General features: G+C 48.5%; 1 protein-coding gene across 1 annotated transcript in view; it reads left to right on the forward strand.

The window, feature by feature from the left end:
* The first annotated feature begins 17,521 nt into the window (after positions 1-17,521).
* SNX17 (sorting nexin 17) overlaps positions 17,522-21,865 on the forward strand; it is a 37,304-nt gene continuing 32,960 nt past the window's right edge. Inside the window, exons 1-2 of the mRNA XM_069973300.1 lie at positions 17,522-17,624; positions 21,600-21,726. Coding sequence (XP_069829401.1) covers positions 21,667-21,726 — 60 coding nt within the window. The 5' untranslated portion in view covers positions 17,522-17,624; positions 21,600-21,666. The remainder of the gene's footprint in view (positions 17,625-21,599; positions 21,727-21,865) is intronic.

Raw genomic sequence — 21,865 nt, forward strand, 5'->3', positions numbered from 1 at the left:
GCTCTATATGGGGGCATTGGGTACTATGTGGGGCACTATGTGGGGGATTCGATTCTATGTGGGGCACTATATGGGGGCACTATATGGGGGCATTGGATACTATGTGGGGCACTATAATGGGGGATTGGATACTATATAGGGCATTTTTGGCGGGATTGGATACTGTATAGGGCACTATTCAGTCAGCAGCATGTGGTGACTGTAGGGGAGTGGCTATGGAGGGTTGCTATGGGGGCGTGGCTATGGAGGGTCGCTATGGGGGCGTGGCTATGGGGACCGCGGCGCACATGTCCCTCTTTGCTCTTTGCAAAAGTTGGGAGGTATGGTGTTACAGGTAGAGAATACAGCGTGCTGTGTGGTGTTACAGGTAGAGAATACAGTGCTGTGTGGTGTTACAGGTAGAGAATACAGTGCTGTGTGGTGTTACAGGTAGAGAATACAGTGCTGTGTGGTGTTACAGGTAGAGAATACAGCGCGCTGTGTGGTGTTACAGGTAGAGAATACAGTGCTGTGTGGTGTTACAGGTAGAGAATACAGCGTGCTGTGTGGTGTTACAGGTAGAGAATACAGCGTGCTGTGTGGTGTTACAGGTAGAGAATACAGTGCTGTGTGGTGTTACAGGTAGAGAATACAGTGCTGTGTGGTGTTACAGGTAGAGAATACAGTGTGCTGTGTGGTGTTACAGGTAGAGAATACAGTGTGCTGTGTGGTGTTACAGGTAGAGAATACAGTGTGCTGTGTGGTGTTACAGGTAGAGAATACAGTGTGCTGTGTGGTGTTACAGGTAGAGAATACAGTGCTGTGTGGTGTTACAGGTAGAGAATACAGTGCTGTGTGGTGTTACAGGTAGAGAATACAGTGCTGTGTGGTGTTACAGGTAGAGAATACAGTGCTGTGTGGTGTTACAGGTAGAGAATACAGCGTGCTGTGTGGTGTTACAGGTAGAGAATACAGTGCTGTGTGGTGTTACAGGTAGAGAATATAGTGCTGTGTGGTGTTACAGGTAGAGAATACAGTGTGCTGTATTGGTGGGACCACAATGAAATGATAAAGTACTGCAAATAATTCAGTAACACAATGAAACTGCAATGTGTGAACACAGCTTAGATGTTCTGCAATAGATTTGGGCGGGGAATGGGCAGGGTGGGGGACTCTGATGAACAGCTGAGGCATTGCATTCTGGAACCTGTAGTACTATGTACAACTGCTCAACCAGGAAGTACAGAAACACAATACAGAACAATGACCCCAAAACAAATGGATTTTTTGTAGTTTCAAAACTGGGATAGGTAAGTAATGATATATGCTTCTGCAGAAGCTTCATTTTATTAACCTCTGCCTGGAGTTCCCCTTTAAGATTCCAGCCAGTCCTATACAGTTTATAGACTCTACACAGATCCCATTCACCTTCACTTTCTTCCCATGTCTGTATTGTGGTCCTATCAGGTCACTAAGAGAGTCCGCACAGGGCTAAACCAGGAGGCAGAGCCTAAAGGATTGTGTTCTTAAGGCCCCAACACATAGTCCGAGGCACCGCGCCAGTCAGCATGATGCCAAATGGAACAGGAATGAAAACATCTCAGAAGAGACTGAAACCTTATGGACCTTGTTGTTGAGAGAAGGACTGATGGTTAATAGTACTGAGATGCGGGGGTTATAGGTAAATGTAGCCAGACAGGGTATAAGCAATAAGAAATGTCTATTCACCCTCACTGATTCCTCCACATGTTTGATCTTTTTGTTCTCAGTGAGATAAGCCACATAGAAAACTATCTCAGCCAGCGTCTTATCTAGTTTTTTTGTTCCATATATACTAATATAACATATAGAAACAAGAATAGTAATGACATATATCCAGGATTCTATCCTACAAGTGACTGCGTATACGGAGGTAAATATCCGGATACTAGTATTGTGACCGCATGGGCCTCGATGTTAGGAGATCCGGAGCCCTCGCTGGTCTCCTGGATGAGGATGGTCGATGCCGATACCGAGCAGAGGAAAGTGCACAAGATGCAGATGATCTGAAGCAGTATTATCCAGTAGCATCTTACAGGTGTCTTCAGGGATATGACTTATAGACACGTCGTGTTTCGATGACACTCCGGATTTGTGTCCAGAACAAACACTCAGAATAAAGTATCCGAGGAGAAAACCAGTGAGGAACAAGTGAGGGAATGTACTGTGGAGATGGATGGAGAAGCAGTGGGGAATAGTGACAAGCATAGACAGTGATGTACACTGAGGAGGGTCGAGAAGCAGAAGCTGCACATGTTGAGCTACAGAGAGACCAGCATATCCTCACTACTGTATACTAGATCCATGTATATAACATTCATGAAGTCCATGTAGAAAGCAGAAGACACTGAAGCCGACTATGAGCCAATCACTTAATGCAAGTCTCCTGTTCCTGCAGACTTCTCCAGTATTCACAGCTATGATGAAGAAGTTTCGGGGCAGAGAGAAGAGTCCCATAACTGATAGCTATGAGGGTGTTGTGTACGGCTTCCATCTCTCCTGTTCCTGCAGACTTCTCCAGTATTCACAGCTATGATGAAGAAGTTTCCGGGCAGAGAGAGGAGTCCCATAACTGATAGCTATGAGGGTGTTGTGTACGGCTTCCATCTCCTGTATCTGAGCAGCTCTGGAGATCTTCCTCTCACGTCACGTTATTTATTTGCTGGGATATATGATCCTATGAACAGCTGAACCGGATCAGATTTATGGCCGCAACACCAGACACTCGCTCTTTGGAGTTTTGCAAGTAAAATCTCAGGGACGACAGAAGATGGAAATACATTTTAGGAGGAAATAGAAAATGACCATTAATCCCTGAAGCGGCAGCGATATAAAGCAGCTCTGCCACTTACACTCGTTATTATGGAGAACGCGTCACTTCCCGTCATGTCTGGGGCAGGGAAGTAGTGAGCCCTATTCTGAACCCAGGCCCCATGGCCCTGTCTACTTGGACGACCTGCCCTAAGCAGCAGTCACCAACTGGGCGACGGTCCCTACACTGGCTAAGTGCAAGGAGGGGAAATGAAACAGTCACCATCTGGAGAAAGCAAGGGCAAAACAAGAACAGGAGAACTACAAGTCCCAGCAAACCTAACAACAAAGGTCAGACAGAGGAGAAAGAAAAACCAAATACCAACAAGTCAGGTCAAACCAGGAGGTCACGTCATACACAGAATCACAATGCAGAAGTACCACAAGTCCAAGCCAGAAGTCAATCAGAGAAAGCAGAAAGAGAAAACCTAACAAGCCGAGTGACAACCAGGAGGTCACAACCAAATCAGCAATCGAGAAGGCTAAGTCCACAATACAGATGAAGAGGATGAAACACAAACAGGAGCAAACAAGAACCGCACGAGCCCAAAGACCTGGACAAGGCATGAAGGCCTCCACCCATTTATATCAGAGCAGGGAGGGAGCGCGGAGCAGCATCAGCTCTGACCGGTGTCTCTGTACTCTGATAGGCTGAGCAGCACGTCCGTCACACAGACACCTCCCCAGCTGGTGACCGGTGTCTCTGTACTCTGACAGGCTGAGCGGCACGTCCGTCACACAGACACCTCCCCACTGTCCAGCTGGTGACTGACGTCTCTGTACTCTGATAGGCTGAGCAGCACGTCCGTCACACAGACACCTCCCCACTGTCCAGCTGGTGACTGACGTCTCTGTACTCTGACAGGCTGAGCAGCACGTCCGTCACACAGAGACCTCCCCACTGTCCAGCTCTGACCGGTGTCTCTGTACTCTGACAGGCTGAGCAGCACGTCCGTCACACAGACACCTCCCCAGCTGGTGACTGACGTCTCTGTACTCTGACAGGCTGAGCAGCACGTCCATCACACAGACACCTCCCCAGCTAGTGACTGACGTCTCTGTACTCTGACAGGCTGAGCAGCACGTCCGTCACACAGACACCTCCCCACTGTCCAGCTGGTGACTGACGTCTCTGTACTCTGACAGGCTGAGCAGCACGTCCGTCACACAGACACCTCCCCACTGTCCAGCTGGTGACTGACGTCTCTGTACTCTGACAGGCTGAGCAGCACGTCCGTCACACAGACACCTCCCCAGCTGGTGACCGGTGTCTCTGTACTCTGACAGGCTGAGCAGCTCGTCCGTCACACAGACACCTCCCCACTGTGCAGCTCTGACCGGTGTCTCTGTACTCTGACAGGCTGAGCAGCACGTCCGTCACACAGACACCTCCCCAGCTGGTGACTGACGTCTCTGTACTCTGACAGGCTGAGCAGCACGTCCGTCACACAGACACCTCCCCAGCTGGTGACCGGTGTCTCTGTACTCTGACAGGCTGAGCAGCACGTCCGTCACACAGACACCTCCCCAGCTGGTGACTGACGTCTCTGTACTCTGACAGGCTGAGCAGCACGTCCGTCACACAGACACCTCCCCAGCTGGTGACTGACGTCTCTGTACTCTGACAGGCTGAGCGGCACGTCCGTCACACAGACACCTCCCCAGCTGGTGACTGACGTCTCTGTACTCTGACAGGCTGAGCAGCACGTCCGTCACACAGACACCTCCCCAGCTGGTGACTGACGTCTCTGTACTCTGATAGGCTGAGCAGCACGTCCGTCACACAGAGACCTCCCCACTGTCCAGCTCTGACCGGTGTCTCTGTACTCTGACAGGCTGAGCAGCACGTCCGTCACACAGACACCTCCCCAGCTGGTGACTGATGTCTCTGTACTCTGACAGGCTGAGCAGCACGTCCGTCACACAGAGACCTCCCCACTGTCCAGCTCTGACCGGTGTCTCTGTACTCTGATAGGCTGAGCGGCACGTCCGTCACACAGACACCTCCCCAGCTGGTGCCTGACGTCTCTGTACTCTGACAGGCTGAGCAGCACGTCCGTCACACAGACACCTCCCCAGCTGGTGACTGACGTCTCTGTACTCTGACAGGCTGAGCAGCACGTCCGTCACACAGACACCTCCCCAGCTGGTGACTGACGTCTCTGTACTCTGACAGGCTGAGCGGCACGTCCGTCACACAGACACCTCCCCAGCTGGTGACTGACGTCTCTGTACTCTGACAGGCTGAGCAGCACGTCCGTCACACAGACACCTCCCCAGCTGGTGACTGATGTCTCTGTACTCTGACAGGCTGAGCAGCACGTCCGTCACACAGAGACCTCCCCACTGTCCAGCTCTGACCGGTGTCTCTGTACTCTGACAGGCTGAGCAGCACGTCCGTCACACAGACACCTCCCCAGCTGGTGACTGGTGTCTCTGTACTCTGATAGGCTGAGCGGCACGTCCGTCACACAGACACCTCCCCACTGTCCAGCTCTGACCGGTGTCTCTGTACTCTGACAGGCTGAGCAGCACGTCCGTCACACAGTCACTTCCCCACTGTGCAGCTGGTGACTGGGAGAGCAGTGGAGGCCGGAGCAGGTATAACACTTCCTGTGCGCTGACACAAAGGCAGTCATGTGACTGAAGGGACTTCATGGGTTTAGTCTAATATACCTACAGTGTTTCAGGCTCATGCGGTGTGCGCCAGGACCGAGGGACTTCTCCCCCACTCATAACTCCTCTCACATGTCCACATAATAATCCACCAATGCCGCCCCTCCCTTCCTGCCCCATCAAGTCTCCCAGCAATAGCACCACATATGCAGGAGCGCCACACTCAGGAATGATGACTTTGGGGCAGAATTCAGCACAATATTTCATATATTCCTTATAAAACTGCAGTATTTAAGGTTGAAATTTAGAAAAATGGTAATTTTCTACCAGCACAAGACTAAAAAGCTTAAGAAGTATAACTGGTATATAGCAGCCTTCAGGAGACTGGACCTGGATACAGTAAGTACAGCTGGTATATAGCCGCCTTCAGGAGACTGGACCTGGATACAGTAAGTATAGCTGTTATATAGCTGCCTTCAGGAGACTGGACCTGGATACAGTAAGTATAGCTGTTATATAGCTGCCTTCAGGAGACTGGACCTGGATACAGTAAGTACAGCTGTTATATAGCTGACATCAGGAGACTGGACCTGGATACAGTAAGTATAGCTGTTATATAGCTGCCTTCAGGAGACTGGACCTGTATACAGTAAGTATAGCTGTTATATAGCAGCCTTCAGGTCTCTGGACCTGGATACAGTAAGTATAGCTGTTATATAGCAGGAGAGTGGACCTGGATACAGTAAGTATAGCTGTTATATAGCAGTCAGGAGACTGGACCTGGATACAGTAAGTATAGCTGGTATATAGCAGCCTTCAGGAGACTGGACCTGGATACAGTAAGTATAGCTGTTATATAGCTGCCTTCAGGAGACTGGACCTGGATACAGTAAGTATAGCTGTTATATAGCAGCCTTCAGGAGACTGGACCTGGATACAGTAAGTATAGCTGGTATATAGCTGCCTTCAGGAGACTGGACCTGGATACAGTAAGTATAGCTGGTATATAGCTGCCCTCAGGAGACTGGACCTGGATACAGTAAGTATAGCTGTTATATAGCTGCCTTCAGGAGACTGGACCTGGATACAGTAAGTATAGCTGGTATATAGCAGCCTTCAGGAGACTGGACCTGGATACAGTAAGTATAGCTGGTATATAGCAGTCAGGAGACTGGACCTGGATACAGTAAGTACAGCTGTTATATTATATAGGAGACTGGACCTGGATACAGTAAGTATAGCTGTTATATAGCAGCCTTCAGGAGACTGGACCTGGATACAGTAAGTATAGCTGTTATATAGCTGCCTTCAGGAGACTGGACCTGGATACAGTAAGTATAGCTGTTATATAGCTGCCTTCAGGAGACTGGACCTGGATACAGTAAGTATAGCTGGTATATAGCTGCGTTCAGGAGACTGGACCTGGATACAGTAAGTATAGCTGTTATATAGCTGCCTTCAGGAGACCGGACCTGGATACAGTAAGTATAGCTGTTATATAGCAGGAGACTGGACCTGGATACAGTAAGTATAGCTGTTATATAGCAGCCTTCAGGAGACTGGACCTGGATACAGTAAGTATAGCTGTTATATTATATAGGAGACTGGACCTGGATACAGTAAGTATAGCTGTTATAAAGCTGCCTTCAGGAGACTGGACCTGGATACAGTAAGTACAGCTGTTATATAGCTGCCTTCAGGAGACTGGACCTGGATACAGTAAGTATAGCTGTTATATTATATAGGAGACTGGACCTGGATACAGTAAGTATAGCTGTTATAAAGCTGCCTTCAGGAGACTGGACCTGGATACAGTAAGTACAGCTGTTATATAGCTGCCTTCAGGAGACTGGACCTGGATACAGTAAGTATAGCTGTTATATTATATAGGAGACTGGACCTGGATACAGTAAGTATAGCTGTTATAAAGCTGCCTTCAGGAGACTGGACCTGGATACAGTAAGTACAGCTGTTATATAGCTGCCTTCAGGAGACTGGACCTGGATACAGTAAGTACAGCTGTTATATAGCAGGAGACTGGACCTGGATACAGTAAGTATAGCTGTTATATAGCTGCCTTCAGGAGACTGGACCTGGATACAGTAGGTATAGCTGTTATATAGCAGCCTTCAGGAGACTGGACCTGGATACAGTAAGTACAGCTGTTATATAGCAGGAGACTGGACCTGGATACAGTAAGTATAGCTGTTATATAGCTGCCTTCAGGAGACTGGACCTGGATACAGTAAGTATAGCTGTTATATAGCAGCCTTCAGGAGACTGGACCTGGATACAGTAAGTATAGCTGTTATATAGCAGGAGACTGGACCTGGATACAGTAAGTATAGCTGTTATATAGCTGCCTTCAGGAGACTGGACCTGGATACAGTAAGTATAACTGTTATATAGCTGCCTTCAGGAGACTGGACCTGGATACAGTAAGTACAGCTGTTATATAGCAGCCTTCAGGAGACTGGACCTGGATACAGTAAGTATAACTGTTATATAGCTGCCTTCAGGAGACTGGACCTGGATACAGTAAGTATAGCTGTTATATAGCAGCCTTCAGGAGACTGGACCTGGATACAGTAAGTATAGCTGTTATATAGCAGGAGACTGGACCTGGATACAGTAAGTATAGCTGTTATATAGCAGCCTTCAGGAGACTGGACCTGGATACAGTAAGTATAGCTGTTATATAGCTGCCTTCAGGAGACTGGACCTGGATACAGTAAGTATAGCTGTTATATAGCTGCCTTCAGGAGACTGGACCTGGATACAGTAAGTATAGCTGTTATATAGCCGTCTTCAGGAGACTGGACCTGGATACAGTAAGTATAGCTGTTATATAGCAGCCTTCAGGAAACTGGACCTGGATACAGTAAGTATAGCTGTTATATAGCTGCCTTCAGGAGACTGGACCTGGATACAGTAAGTACAGCTGTTATATAGCAGCCTTCAGGAGATTGGACCTGGATACAGTAAGTATAGCTGTTATATAGCAGCCTTCAGGAGGCTGGACCTGGACACAGTAAGTATAGCTGTTATATATCAGCCTTCAGGAGACTGGACCAGGATACAGTAAGTATAGCTGTTATATAGCTGCCAACAGGAGACTGGACCTGGATACAGTAAGTATAGCTGTTATATAGCAGTCAGGAGACTGGACCTGGATACAATAAGTACAGCTATTATTTTGCAGCCTTCAGGAGACTGGACCTGGATACAGTAAGTATAGCTGTTATATAGCAGTCAGGAGACTGGACCTGGATACAGTAAGTACAGCTGTTATATAGCTGACATCAGGAGACTGGACCTGGATACAGTAAGTATAGCTGGTATATAGCTGCCTTCAGGAGACTGGACCTGGATACAGTAAGTATAGCTGTTATATAGCTGCCTTCAGGAGACTGGACCTGGATACAGTAAGTATAGCTGGTATATAGCAGTCAGGAGACTGGACCTGGATACAGTAAGTATAGCTGTTATATAGGAGAATGGACCTGGATACAGTAAGTATAGCTGGAATATAGCAGCCTTCAGGAGACTGGACCTGGATACAGTAAGAATAGCTGGAATATAGCAGCCTTCAGGAGACTGGACCTGGATACAGTAAGTATAGCTGTTATATAGCTGCCTTCAGGAGACTGGACCTGGATACAGTAAGTATAGCTGGTATATAGCAGTCAGGAGACTGGACCTGGATACAGTAAGTATAGCTGGTATATAGCTGCCTTCAGGAGACTGGGCCTGGATACAGTAAGTACAGCTGGTATATAGCAGCCTTCAGGAGACTGGACCTGGATACAGTAAGAATAGCTGGAATATAGCTGCTTTCAGGAGACTGGACCTGGATACAGTAAGTATAGCTGTTATATAGCTGCCTTCAGGAGACTGGACCTGGATACAGTAAGTACAGCTGGTATATAGCAGCCTTCAGGAGACTGGACCTGGATACAGTAAGTATAGCTGTTATATAGCAGTCAGGAGACTGGACCTGGATACAGTAAGTATAGCTGTTATATAGCTGCCTTCAGGAGACTGGACCTGGATACAGTAAGTATAGCTGGTATATATAGCAGCCTTCAGGAGACTGGGCCTGGATACAGTAAGTATAGCTGTTATATAGCAGCCTTCAGGAAACTGGACCTGGTTACAGTAAGTATAGCTGTTATATAGAACCCCTTTAGGAGACTGGACCTGGATACAGTAAGTATAGCTGGTATATAGCAGTCAGGAGAGTGGACCTGGATACAGTAAGTATAGCTGGTATATAGCAGCCCTCAGGAGACTGGACCTGGATACAGTAAGTATAGCTGGTATATAGCAGCCCTCAGGAGACTGGACCTGGATACAGTAAGTACAGCTGTTATATAGCTGCCTTCAGGAGACTGGACCTGGATACAGTAAGTATAGCTGTTATATAGCAGCCTTCAGGAGACTGGACCTGGTTACAGTAAGTATAGCTGTTATATAGCAGCCCTCAGGAGACTGGACCTGGATACAGTAAGTATAGCTGGTATATAGCAGCCCTCAGGAGACTGGACCTGGATACAGTAAGTATAGCTGGTATATAGCAGCCCTCAGGAGACTGGACCTGGATACAGTAAGTACAGCTGTTATATAGCTGCCTTCAGGAGACTGGACCTGGATACAGTAAGTATAGCTGTTATATAGCAGCCTTCAGGACTCTGGACCTGGATACAGTAAGTATAGCTGTTCTATAGCTGCCTTCAGGAGACTGGACCTGGATACAGTAAGTATAGCTGTTATATAGCTGCCTTCAGGAGACTGGACCTGGATACAGTAAGTATAGCTGTTATATAGCTGCCTTCAGGAGACTGGACCTGGATACAGTAAGTATAGCTGTTATATAGCTGCCTTCAGGAGACTGGACCTGGATACAGTAAGTATAGCTGGTATATAGCAGCCCTCAGGAGACTGGACCTGGATACAGTAAGTATAGCTGTTATATAGCTGCCTTCAGGAGACTGGACATGGATACAGTAAGTATAGCTGTTATATAGCTGCCTTCATGGGACTGGGCCTGGATACAGTAAGTATAACTGGTATATAGCAGTCAGGAGACTGGACCTGGATACAGTAAGTATAGCCAGTATATAGCAGCCTTCAGGAGACTGGACCTGGATACAGTAAGTATAGCTGTTATATAGCAGCCTTCAGGAGACTGGACCTGGATACAGTAAGTATAGCTGTTATATAGGAGACTGGACCTGGATACAGTAAGTATAGCTGTTTTATAGCTGCCATCAGGAGACTGGGCCTGGATACAGTAAGTATAGCTGGAATATAGCAGCCTTCAGGAGACTGGACCTGGATACAGTAAGTATAGCTGTTATATAGCTGCCTTCAGGAGACTGGACCTGGATACAGTAAGTATAGCTGGTATATAGCTGCCTTCAGGAGACTAGACATGGATACAGTAAGTATAGCTGTTATATAGCTGCCTTCAGGAGACTGGACCTGGATACAGTAAGTATAGCTGGTATATAGCTGCCTTCAGGAGACTGGACCTGGATACAGTAAGTATAACTGGTATATAGCAACCCTCAGGAGACTGGACCTGTATACAGTAAGTACAGCTGTTATATAGCTGCCTTCAGGAGACTGGACCTGGATACAGTAAGTATAGCTGTTATATAGCTGCCTTCAGGAGTGAGCCTGGATACAGTAAGTATAGCTGTTATATAGCTGCCTTCAGGAGACTGGACCTGGATACAGTAAGTATAGCTGTTATATAGCTGCCTTCAGGAGTGAGCCTGGATACAGTAAGTATAGCTGTTAGGGTGCGTTTACACAGAAAGATTTATCTGACAGATTTTGGAAGCCAAAGCCAGGAATGGATTTGAAAAGAGGATCGATCTCAGTCTTTCCTTTATGACCTGATCTCTGTTTATAGTCTGTTCCTGGTTTTGGCTTTAAAGATCTGTCAGATAAATCTGTCTGTGTAAACACACCATTAGGCTGCGTTCACACTACGTATATTTCAGTCAGTATTGTGGTCCTCATATTGCAACCAAAACCAGGAGTGGATTAAAAACACAGAAAGGATCTGTTCACACAATGATGTAATTGAGTGGATGGCCGCCATATAGTGGCAAATATTTGCTGTTATTTTAGAACAACGGCCGTTATATTGAAATAATGGCCGTTATTTACTATTATATGGCGGCCATCCACTCAATTTCACCATTGTGTGAACAGATCCTTTCTGTGTTTTTAATCCACTCCTGGTTTTGTTTGCAATATAAGGACCACAATACTGACTGAAATATACGGAGTGTGAACCCAGCCTTATATAGCTGCCTTCAGTAGACTGGACCTGGATTATCCTCCTCCTCCTCCTGTGTGTCACCTGTATTATCCTCCTCCTCCTGTGTGTCACCTGTATTATCCTCCTCCTCCTGTGTGTCACCTGTATTATCCTCCTCCTCCTGTGTGTCACCTGTATTATCCTCCTCCTCCTGTGTGTCACCTGTATTATCCTCCTCCTCCTGTGTGTCACCTGTATTATCCTCCTCCTCCTGTGTGTCACCTGTATTATCCTCCTCCTCCTGTGTGTCACCTGTATTATCCTCCTCCTCCTGTGTGTCACCTGTATTATCCTCCTCCTCCTGTGTCACCTGTATTATCCTCCTCCTCCTGTGTGTCACCTGTATTATCCTCCTCCTCCTGTGTGTCACCTGTATTATCCTCCTCCTCCTGTGTGTCACCTGTATTATCCTCCTCCTCCTGTGTGTCACCTGTATTATCCTCCTCCTCCTGTGTCACCTGTATTATCCTCCTCCTCCTCTGTGTCACCTGTATTATCCTCCTCCTCCTGTGTGTCACCTGTATTATCCTCCTCCTCCTGTGTGTCACCTGTATTATCCTCCTCCTCCTGTGTCACCTGTATTATCCTCCTCCTCCTGTGTCACCTGTATTCTCCTCCTCCTCCTGTGTGTCACCTGTATTATCCTCCTCCTCCTGTGTCACCTGTATTATCCTTTTCCTCCTGTGTGTCACCTGTATTATTCTCCTCCTTCTGTGTCACCAGTAATATCCTCCTCCTGTGTGTCACCTGTATTATCCTCCTCCTCCTCCTCCTGTGTGTCACCTGTATTATCCTTCTCCTCTTCTGTCACCTGTATTATCCTCCTCCTCCTGTGTGTCACCTGTATTATCCTCCTCCTCCTGTGTGTCACCTGTATTCTCCTCCTCCTGTGTCACCTGTATTATCCTCCTCCTCCTGTGTGTCACCTGTATTATCCTCCTCCTCCTGTGTGTCACCTGTATTATCCTCTTCCTCCTGTGTGTCACCTGTATTATCCTCCTCCTCCTGTGTGTCACCTGTATTATCCTCCTCCTCCTGTGTGTCACCTGTATTGTCCTCCTCCTCCTGTGTCACCTGTATTATTCTCCTCCTCCTGTGTGTCACCTGTATTATCCTCCTCCTCCTGTGTGTCACCTGTATTATCCTCCTCCTCCTGTGTGTCACCTGTATTCTCCTCCTCCTGTGTCACCTGTATTATCCTCCTCCTCCTGTGTGTCACCTGTATTATCCTCTTCCTCCTGTGTGTCACCTGTATTATCCTCCTCCTCCTGTGTGTCACCTGTATTATCCTCCTCCTCCTGTGTGTCACCTGTATTGTCCTCCTCCTCCTGTGTCACCTGTATTATTCTCCTCCTCCTGTGTGTCACCAGTATTGTCCTCCTCCTGTGTGTCATCTGTATTATCCTCCTCCTCCTGTGTGTCACCTGTATTATCCTCCTCCTGTGTGTCACCTGTATTATCCTCCTCCTCCTGTGTGTCACCTGTATTATCCTCCTCCTCCTGTGTGTCACCTGTATTGTCCTCCTCCTCCTGTGTGTCATCTGTATTGTCCTCCTCCTCCTGTGTGTCACCTGTATTATCCTCCTCCTCCTGTGTGTCACCTGTATTGTCCTCCTCCTCCTGTGTGTCACCTGTATTATCCTCCTCCTCCTGTGTGTCACCTGTATTATTCTCCTCCTCCTGTGTCACCTGTATTATCCTCCTCCTCCTGTGTGTCACCTGTATTCTCCCCCTCCTCCTGTGTGTCACCTGTATTCTCCCCCTCCTCCTGTGTGTCACCTGTATTATCCTCCTCCTCCTGTGTGTCACCTGTATTATCCTCCTCCTCCTGTGTGTCACCTGTATTATCCTCCTCCTCCTGTGTGTCACCTGTATTATCCTCCTCCTCCTGTGTGTCACCTGTATTATCCTCCTCCTCCTGTGTGTCACCTGTATTATTCTCCTCCTCCTGTGTCACCTGTATTATCCTCCTCCTCCTGTGTCACCTGTATTATCCTCCTCCTCCTGTGTGTCACCTGTATTATCCTCCTCCTCCTGTGTGTCACCTGTATTATCCTCCTCCTCCTGTGTGTCACCTGTATTATCCTCCTCCTCCTGTGTGTCACCTGTATTATTCTCCTCCTCCTGTGTCACCTGTATTATCCTCCTCCTCCTGTGTCACCTGTATTATCCTCCTCCTCCTGTGTGTCACCTGTATTATCCTCCTCCTCCTGTGTCACCTGTATTATCCTCCTCCTCCTGTGTCACCTGTATTCTCCTCCTCCTCCTGTGTCACCTGTATTATCCTCCTCCTCCTGTGTGTCACCTGTATTATCCTCCTCCTCCTCCTGTGTCACCTGTATTATCCTTTTCCTCCTGTGTGTCACCAGTAATATCCTCCTCCTGTGTGTCACCTGTATTATCCTCCTCCTCCTCCTCCTGTGTGTCACCTGTATTATCCTTCTCCTCTTCTGTCACCTGTATTATCCTCCTCCTCCTGTGTGTCACCTGTATTCTCCTCCTCCTGTGTCACCTGTATTATCCTCCTCCTCCTGTGTGTCACCTGTATTATCCTCTTCCTCCTGTGTGTCACCTGTATTATCCTCCTCCTCCTGTGTGTCACCTGTATTATCCTCCTCCTCCTGTGTGTCACCTGTATTCTCCTCCTCCTGTGTCACCTGTATTATCCTCCTCCTCCTGTGTGTCACCTGTATTATCCTCTTCCTCCTGTGTGTCACCTGTATTATCCTCCTCCTCCTGTGTGTCACCTGTATTATCCTCCTCCTCCTGTGTGTCACCTGTATTGTCCTCCTCCTCCTGTGTGTCATCTGTATTGTCCTCCTCCTCCTGTGTGTCACCTGTATTATCCTCCTCCTCCTGTGTGTCACCTGTATTGTCCTCCTCCTCCTGTGTGTCACCTGTATTATCCTCCTCCTCCTGTGTGTCACCTGTATTATTCTCCTCCTCCTGTGTCACCTGTATTATCCTCCTCCTCCTGTGTGTCACCTGTATTCTCCTCCTCCTCCTGTGTGTCACCTGTATTCTCCTCCTCCTCCTGTGTGTCACCTGTATTATCCTCCTCCTCCTGTGTGTCACCTGTATTATCCTCCTCCTCCTGTGTGTCACCTGCATTATCCTCCTCCTCCTGTGTGTCACCTGTATTATCCTCCTCCTCCTGTGTGTCACCTGTATTGTCCTCCTCCTCCTGTGTGTCACCTGTATTATCCTCCTCCTCCTGTGTGTCACCTGTATTATTCTCCTCCTCCTGTGTCACCTGTATTATCCTCCTCCTCCTGTGTGTCACCTGTATTATCCTCCTCCTCCTGTGTGTCACCTGTATTATCCTCCTCCTCCTGTGTGTCACCTGTATTATCCTCCTCCTGTGTGTCACCTGTATTATCCTCCTCCTCCTCCTGTGTGTCACCTGTATTATCCTCCTCCTCCTGTGTGTAACCTGTATTATCCTCCTGTTTGTCACTTGTATTATCCTCCTCCTCCTCCTGTGTGTCACCTGTATTATCCTCCTCCTCCTCCTGTGTGTCACCTGTATTATCCTCCTCCTCCTGTGTGTCACCTGTATTATCCTCCTCCTCCTCCTGTGTGTCACCTGTATTATCCTCCTCCTCCTCCTGTGTGTCACCTGTATTATCCTCCTCCTCCTGTGTCACCTGTATTATCCTCCTGTGTGTCACCTGTATTATCCTCCTCCTCCTCCTGTGTGTCACCTGTATTATCCTCCTCCTCCTGTGTGTCACCTATATTATCCTCCTCCTCCTGTGTGTCACCTGTATTATCCTCCTCCTCCTCCTGTGTGTCACCTGTATTATCCTCCTCCTCCTGTGTGTCACCTGTATTATCCTCCTCCTCCTGTGTGTCACCTGTATTATCCTCCTCCTCCTGTGTGTCACCTGTATTATCCTCCTCCTCCTGTGTGTCACCTGTATTGTCCTCCTCCTCCTGTGTGTCACCTGTATTATCCTCCTCCTGTGTGTCACCTGTATTATCCTCCTCCTCCTGTGTGTCACCTGTATTATCCTCCTCCTCCTGTGTGTCACCTGTATTGTCCTCCTCCTCCTGTGTGTCACCTGTATTATCCTCCTCCTCCTGTGTGTCACCTGTATTATCCTCCTCCTCCTGTGTGTCACCTGTATTATCCTCCTCCTCCTGTGTGTCACCTGTATTGTCCTCCTCCTCCTGTGTGTCACCTGTATTATCCTCCTCCTCCTCCTGTGTGTCACCTGTATTATCCTCCTCCTGTGTGTCACCTGTATTATCCTCCTCCTCCTCCTGTGTGTCACCTGTATTATCCTCCTCCTGTGTGTCACCTGTATTCTCCTCCTCCTGTGTGTCACCTGTATTATCCTCCTCCTCCTGTGTGTCACCTGTATTATCCTCCTCCTGTGTGTCACCTGTATTATCCTCCTCCTCCTCCTGTGTGTCACCTGTATTCTCCTCCTCCTCCTCCTGTGTGTCACCTGTATTATCCTCCTCCTCCTGTGTGTCACCTGTATTATCCTCCTCCTCCTGTGTGTCACCTGTATTCTCCTCCTCCTGTGTGTCACCTGTATTATCCTCCTCCTCCTGTGTCACCTGTATTATCCTCCTCCTCCTGTGTGTCACCTGTATTATCCTCCTCCTCCTCCTGCTGTGTCACCTGTATTATCCTCCTCCTGTGTGTCACCTGTATTATCCTCCTCCTCCTCCTGTGTCACCTGTATTATCCTCCTCCTCCTCCTGTGTGTCACCTGTATTCTCCTCCTCCTCCTGTGTGTCACCTGTATTCTCCTCCTCCTCCTGTGTCACCTGTATTATCCTCCTCCTGTGTGTCACCTGTATTATCCTCCTCCTCCTGTGTGTCACCTGTATTCTCCTCCTCCTCCTGTGTCACCTGTATTCTCCTCCTCCTGTGTGTCACCTGTATTATCCTCCTCCTCCTCCTGTGTGTCACCTGTATTCTCCTCCTCCTCCTGTGTGTCACCTGTATTCTCCTCCTCCTCCTGTGTCACCTGTATTATCCTCCTCCTCCTCCTGTGTGTCACCTGTATTATCCTCCTCCTCCTCCTGTGTGTCACCTGTATTATCCTCCTCCTCCTGTGTGTCACCTGTATTCTCCTCCTCCTGTGTGTCACCTGTATTATCCTCCTCCTCCTGTGTCACCTGTATTATCCTCCTCCTCCTGTGTGTCACCTGTATTATCCTCCTCCTCCTCCTGCTGTGTCACCTGTATTATCCTCCTCCTCCTGTGTGTAACCTGTATTATCCTCCTCCTCCTGTGTGTAACCTGTATTATCCTCCTGTGTGTCACCTGTATTATCCTCCTCCTGTGTGTCACCTGTATTATCCTCCTCCTCCTGTGTGTCACCTGTATTATCCTCCTCCTGTGTGTCACCTGTATTATCCTCCTCCTCCTCCTGTGTGTCACCTGTATTATCCTCCTCCTCCTGTGTGTAACCTGTATTATCCTCCTGTGTGTCACCTGTATTATCCTCCTCCTGTGTGTCACCTGTATTATCCTCCTCCTCCTGTGTGTCACCTGTATTATCCTCCTCCTCCTCCTGTGTGCCACCTGTATTATCCTCCTCCTCCTGTGTGTCACCTGTATTATCCTCCTCCTCCTGTGTGCCACCTGTATTATCCTCCTCCTCCTGTGTGTAACCTGTATTATCCTCCTGTGTGTCACCTGTATTATCCTCCTCCTGTGTTCCCTATATTAGAGTCCCCCGTCCTGAGGTCCGGAACACATTATTTGCCCGTGTTCCTGGCGGACAGTGATCCTTGTTGCTCCGTCAGCCGGAAGTGCCGGGCGGGTGTGGGGTTCCGGTCCGTATCCGGGGGCCGCGCAGACATCTCCTCCCCGAGCGCTCAGGTGACTGTCACATCCCGCAGCGGCTGTCTCTCCCGACCGCAGTACTCTCTATGAGACAGATGCTGGGACTGTCTGTGTAGTCTCTCTCTATGAGACAGATGCTGGGACTGTCTGTGTAGTCTCTCTCTCTATGAGACAGATGCTGGGACTGTCTGTAGTCTCTCTCTCTATGAGACAGACAGATGCTGGGACTGTCTGTGTAGTCTCTCTCTCTATGAGACAGATGCTGGGACTGTCTGTGTAGTCTCTCTCTCTATGAGACAGATGCTGGGACTGTCTGTGTAGTCTCTCTCTATGAGACAGATGCTGGGACTGTCTGTGTAGTCTCTCTCTCTATGAGACAGATGCTGGGACTGTCTGTGTAGTCTCTCTCTCTGAGACAGACAGATGCTGGGACTGTCTGTGTAGTCTCTCTCTCTCTATGAGACAGATGCTGGGACTGTCTGTGTAGTCTCTCTCTCTCTATGAGACAGATGCTGGGACTGTCTGTGTAGTCTCTCTCTCTATGAGACAGATGCTGGGACTGTCTGTAGTCTCTCTCTCTATGAGACAGATGCTGGGACTGTCTGTGTAGTCTCTCTCTCTATGAGACAGACAGATGCTGGGACTGTCTGTGTAGTCTCTCTCTCTATGAGACAGACAGATGCTGGGACTGTCTGTGTAGTCTCTCTCTCTATGAGACAGACAGATGCTGGGACTGTCTGTGTAGTCTCTCTCTATGAGACAGACAGATGCTGGGACTGTCTGTGTAGTCTCTCTCTCTATGAGACAGACAGATGCTGGGACTGTCTGTGTAGTCTCTCTCTCTATGAGACAGACAGATGCTGGGACTGTCTGTGTAGTCTCTCTCTCTATGAGACAGACAGATGCTGGGACTGTCTGTGTAGTCTCTCTCTCTATGAGACAGACAGATGCTGGGACTGTCTGTGTAGTCTCTCTCTCTATGAGACAGACAGATGCTGGGACTGTCTGTGTAGTCTCTCTCTCTATGAGACAGATGCTGGGACTGTCTGTGTAGTCTCTCTCTCTATGAGACAGACAGATGCTGGGACTGTCTGTGTAGTCTCTCTCTCTCTATGAGACAGATGCTGGGACTGTCTGTGTAGTCTCTCTCTCTATGAGACAGATGCTGGGACTGTCTGTGTAGTCTCTCTCTATGAGACAGATGCTGGGACTGTCTGTGTAGTCTCTCTCTATGAGACAGACAGATGCTGGGACTGTCTGTGTAGTCTCTCTCTCTATGAGACAGATGCTGGGACTGTCTGTGTAGTCTCTCTCTCTATGAGACAGATGCTGGGACTGTCTGTGTAGTCTCTCTCTATGAGACAGATGCTGGGACTGTCTGTGTAGTCTCTCTCTATGAGACAGATGCTGGGACTGTCTGTAGTCTCTCTATGAGACAGATGCTGGGACTGTCTGTAGTCTCTCTATGAGACAGATGCTGGGACTGTCTGTGTAGTCTCTCTATGAGACAGACAGATGCTGGGACTGTCTGTGTAGTCTCTCTATGAGACAGACAGATGCTGGGACTGTCTGTAGTCTCTCTCTCTATGAGACAGATGCTGGGACTGTCTGTGTAGTCTCTCTCTCTATGAGACAGACAGATGCTGGGACTGTCTGTGTAGTCTCTCTCTCTCTATGAGACAGATGCTGGGACTGTCTGTGTAGTCTCTCTCTCTATGAGACAGATGCTGGGACTGTCTGTGTAGTCTCTCTCTCTGAGACAGACAGATGCTGGGACTGTCTGTGTAGTCTCTCTCTCTATGAGACAGACAGATGCTGGGACTGTCTGTGTAGTCTCTCTCTCTATGAGACAGATGCTGGGACTGTCTGTGTAGTCTCTCTCTCTATGAGACAGACAGATGCTGGGACTGTCTGTGTAGTCTCTCTCTATGAGACAGATGCTGGGACTGTCTGTGTAGTCTCTCTCTATGAGACAGACAGATGCTGGGACTGTCTGTGTAGTCTCTCTCTATGAGACAGATGCTGGGACTGTCTGTGTAGTCTCTCTCTATGAGACAGACAGATGCTGGGACTGTCTGTGTAGTCTCTCTCTCTATGAGACAGATGCTGGGACTGTCTGTGTAGTCTCTCTCTATGAGACAGATGCTGGGACTGTCTGTGTAGTCTCTCTCTATGAGACAGATGCTGGGACTGTCTGTGTAGTCTCTCTCTCTATGAGACAGACAGATGCTGGGACTGTCTGTGTAGTCTCTCTATGAGACAGACAGATGCTGGGACTGTCTGTAGTCTCTCTCTCTATGAGACAGACAGATGCTGGGACTGTCTGTGTAGTCTCTCTGAGACAGATGCTGGGACTGTCTGTAGTCTCTCTCTCTATGAGACAGATGCTGGGACTGTCTGTGTAGTCTCTCTCTCTATGAGACAGATGCTGGGACTGTCTGTGTAGTCTCTCTCTCTGAGACAGACAGATGCTGGGACTGTCTGTGTAGTCTCTCTCTCTGAGACAGACAGATGCTGGGACTGTCTGTGTAGTCTCTCTCTCTATGAGACAGATGCTGGGACTGTCTGTGTAGTCTCTCTCTCTATGAGACAGATGCTGGGACTGTCTGTGTAGTCTCTCTCTCTGAGACAGATGCTGGGACTGTCTGTGTAGTCTCTCTCTCTATGAGACAGATGCTGGGACTGTGTGTAGTCTCTCTCTATGAGACAGACAGATGCTGGGACTGTCTGTAGTCTCTCTCTCTATGAGACAGATGCTGGGACTGTCTGTGTAGTCTCTCTCTCTATGAGACAGATGCTGGGACTGTCTGTGTAGTCTCTCTCTCTGAGACAGATGCTGGGACTGTCTGTGTAGTCTCTCTCTCTATGAGACAGATGCTGGGACTGTGTGTAGTCTCTCTCTATGAGACAGACAGATGCTGGGACTGTCTGTGTAGTCTCTCTCTCTATGAGACAGACAGATGCTGGGACTGTCTGTGTAGTCTCTCTCTCTATGAGACAGACAGATGCTGGGACTGTCTGTGTAGTCTCTCTATGAGACAGACAGATGCTGGGACTGTCTGTAGTCTCTCTCTCTATGAGACAGACAGATGCTGGGACTGTCTGTGTAGTCTCTCTGAGACAGATGCTGGGACTGTCTGTGTAGTCTCTCTCTCTATGAGACAGAATGCTGGGACTGTCTGTGTAGTCTCTCTCTCTATGAACAGATGCTGGGACTGTCTGTGTAGTCTCTCTCTCTGAGACAGATGCTGGGACTGTCTGTGTAGTCTCTCTCTCTATGAGACAGATGCTGGGACTGTCTGTGTAGTCTCTCTCTCTATGAGACAGATTGCCTGGGACTGTCTGTGTAGTCTCTCTCTCTGAGACAAGATGCTGGGACTGTCTGTGTAGTCTCTCTCTCTATGAGACAGATGCTGGGACTGTGTGTAGTCTCTCTCTATGAGACAGACAGATGCTGGGACTGTCTGTAGTCTCTCTCTCTATGAGACAGATGCTGGGACTGTCTGTGTAGTCTCTCTCTCTATGAGACAGATGCTGGGACTGTCTGTGTAGTCTCTCTCTCTGAGACAGATGCTGGGACTGTCTGTGTAGTCTCTCTCTCTATGAGACAGACAGATGCTGGGACTGTCTGTGTAGTCTCTCTCTCTATGAGACAGATGCTGGGACTGTGTGTAGTCTCTCTCTATGAGACAGACAGATGCTGGGACTGTCTGTGTAGTCTCTCTCTCTATGAGACAGACAGATGCTGGGACTGTCTGTGTAGTCTCTCTCTCTATGAGACAGACAGATGCTGGGACTGTCTGTGTAGTCTCTCTCTCTATGAGACAGACAGATGCTGGGACTGTCTGTGTAGTCTCTCTCTCTCTATGAGACAGACAGATGCTGGGACTGTCTGTGTAGTCTCTCTCTCTATGAGACAGACAGATGCTGGGACTGTCTGTGTAGTCTCTCTCTCTATGAGACAGATGTCTGTGTAGTCCCTTCTCACTATCACTGTCTCTCTTATTGCAGGTTGTTGGCGCTCTCTCTGCGGTCCCGAGCTCCCGGTTGTGGTGTGATCTCACTGTAATCTCCCATCATGCACTTCTCCATCCCAGAGACTGAGACCTGTAACTCAGAGAGCGGCGGTCCATATGTGGTGAGAGACGTGTGTGTGTGGGGGGGGGGGTGATGAGTGTGCTGGCACTATGGATATCACCAGAGCACTATTATACTGATCACACCCTGTATATAATCACCAGAGCACTATTATACTGATCACATCTCTGTATATAATC

The sequence above is a fragment of the Dendropsophus ebraccatus genome, chromosome 6, assembly GCF_027789765.1.
Source record: "Dendropsophus ebraccatus isolate aDenEbr1 chromosome 6, aDenEbr1.pat, whole genome shotgun sequence".
NCBI classification, from domain to species: domain Eukaryota; kingdom Metazoa; phylum Chordata; class Amphibia; order Anura; family Hylidae; genus Dendropsophus; species Dendropsophus ebraccatus.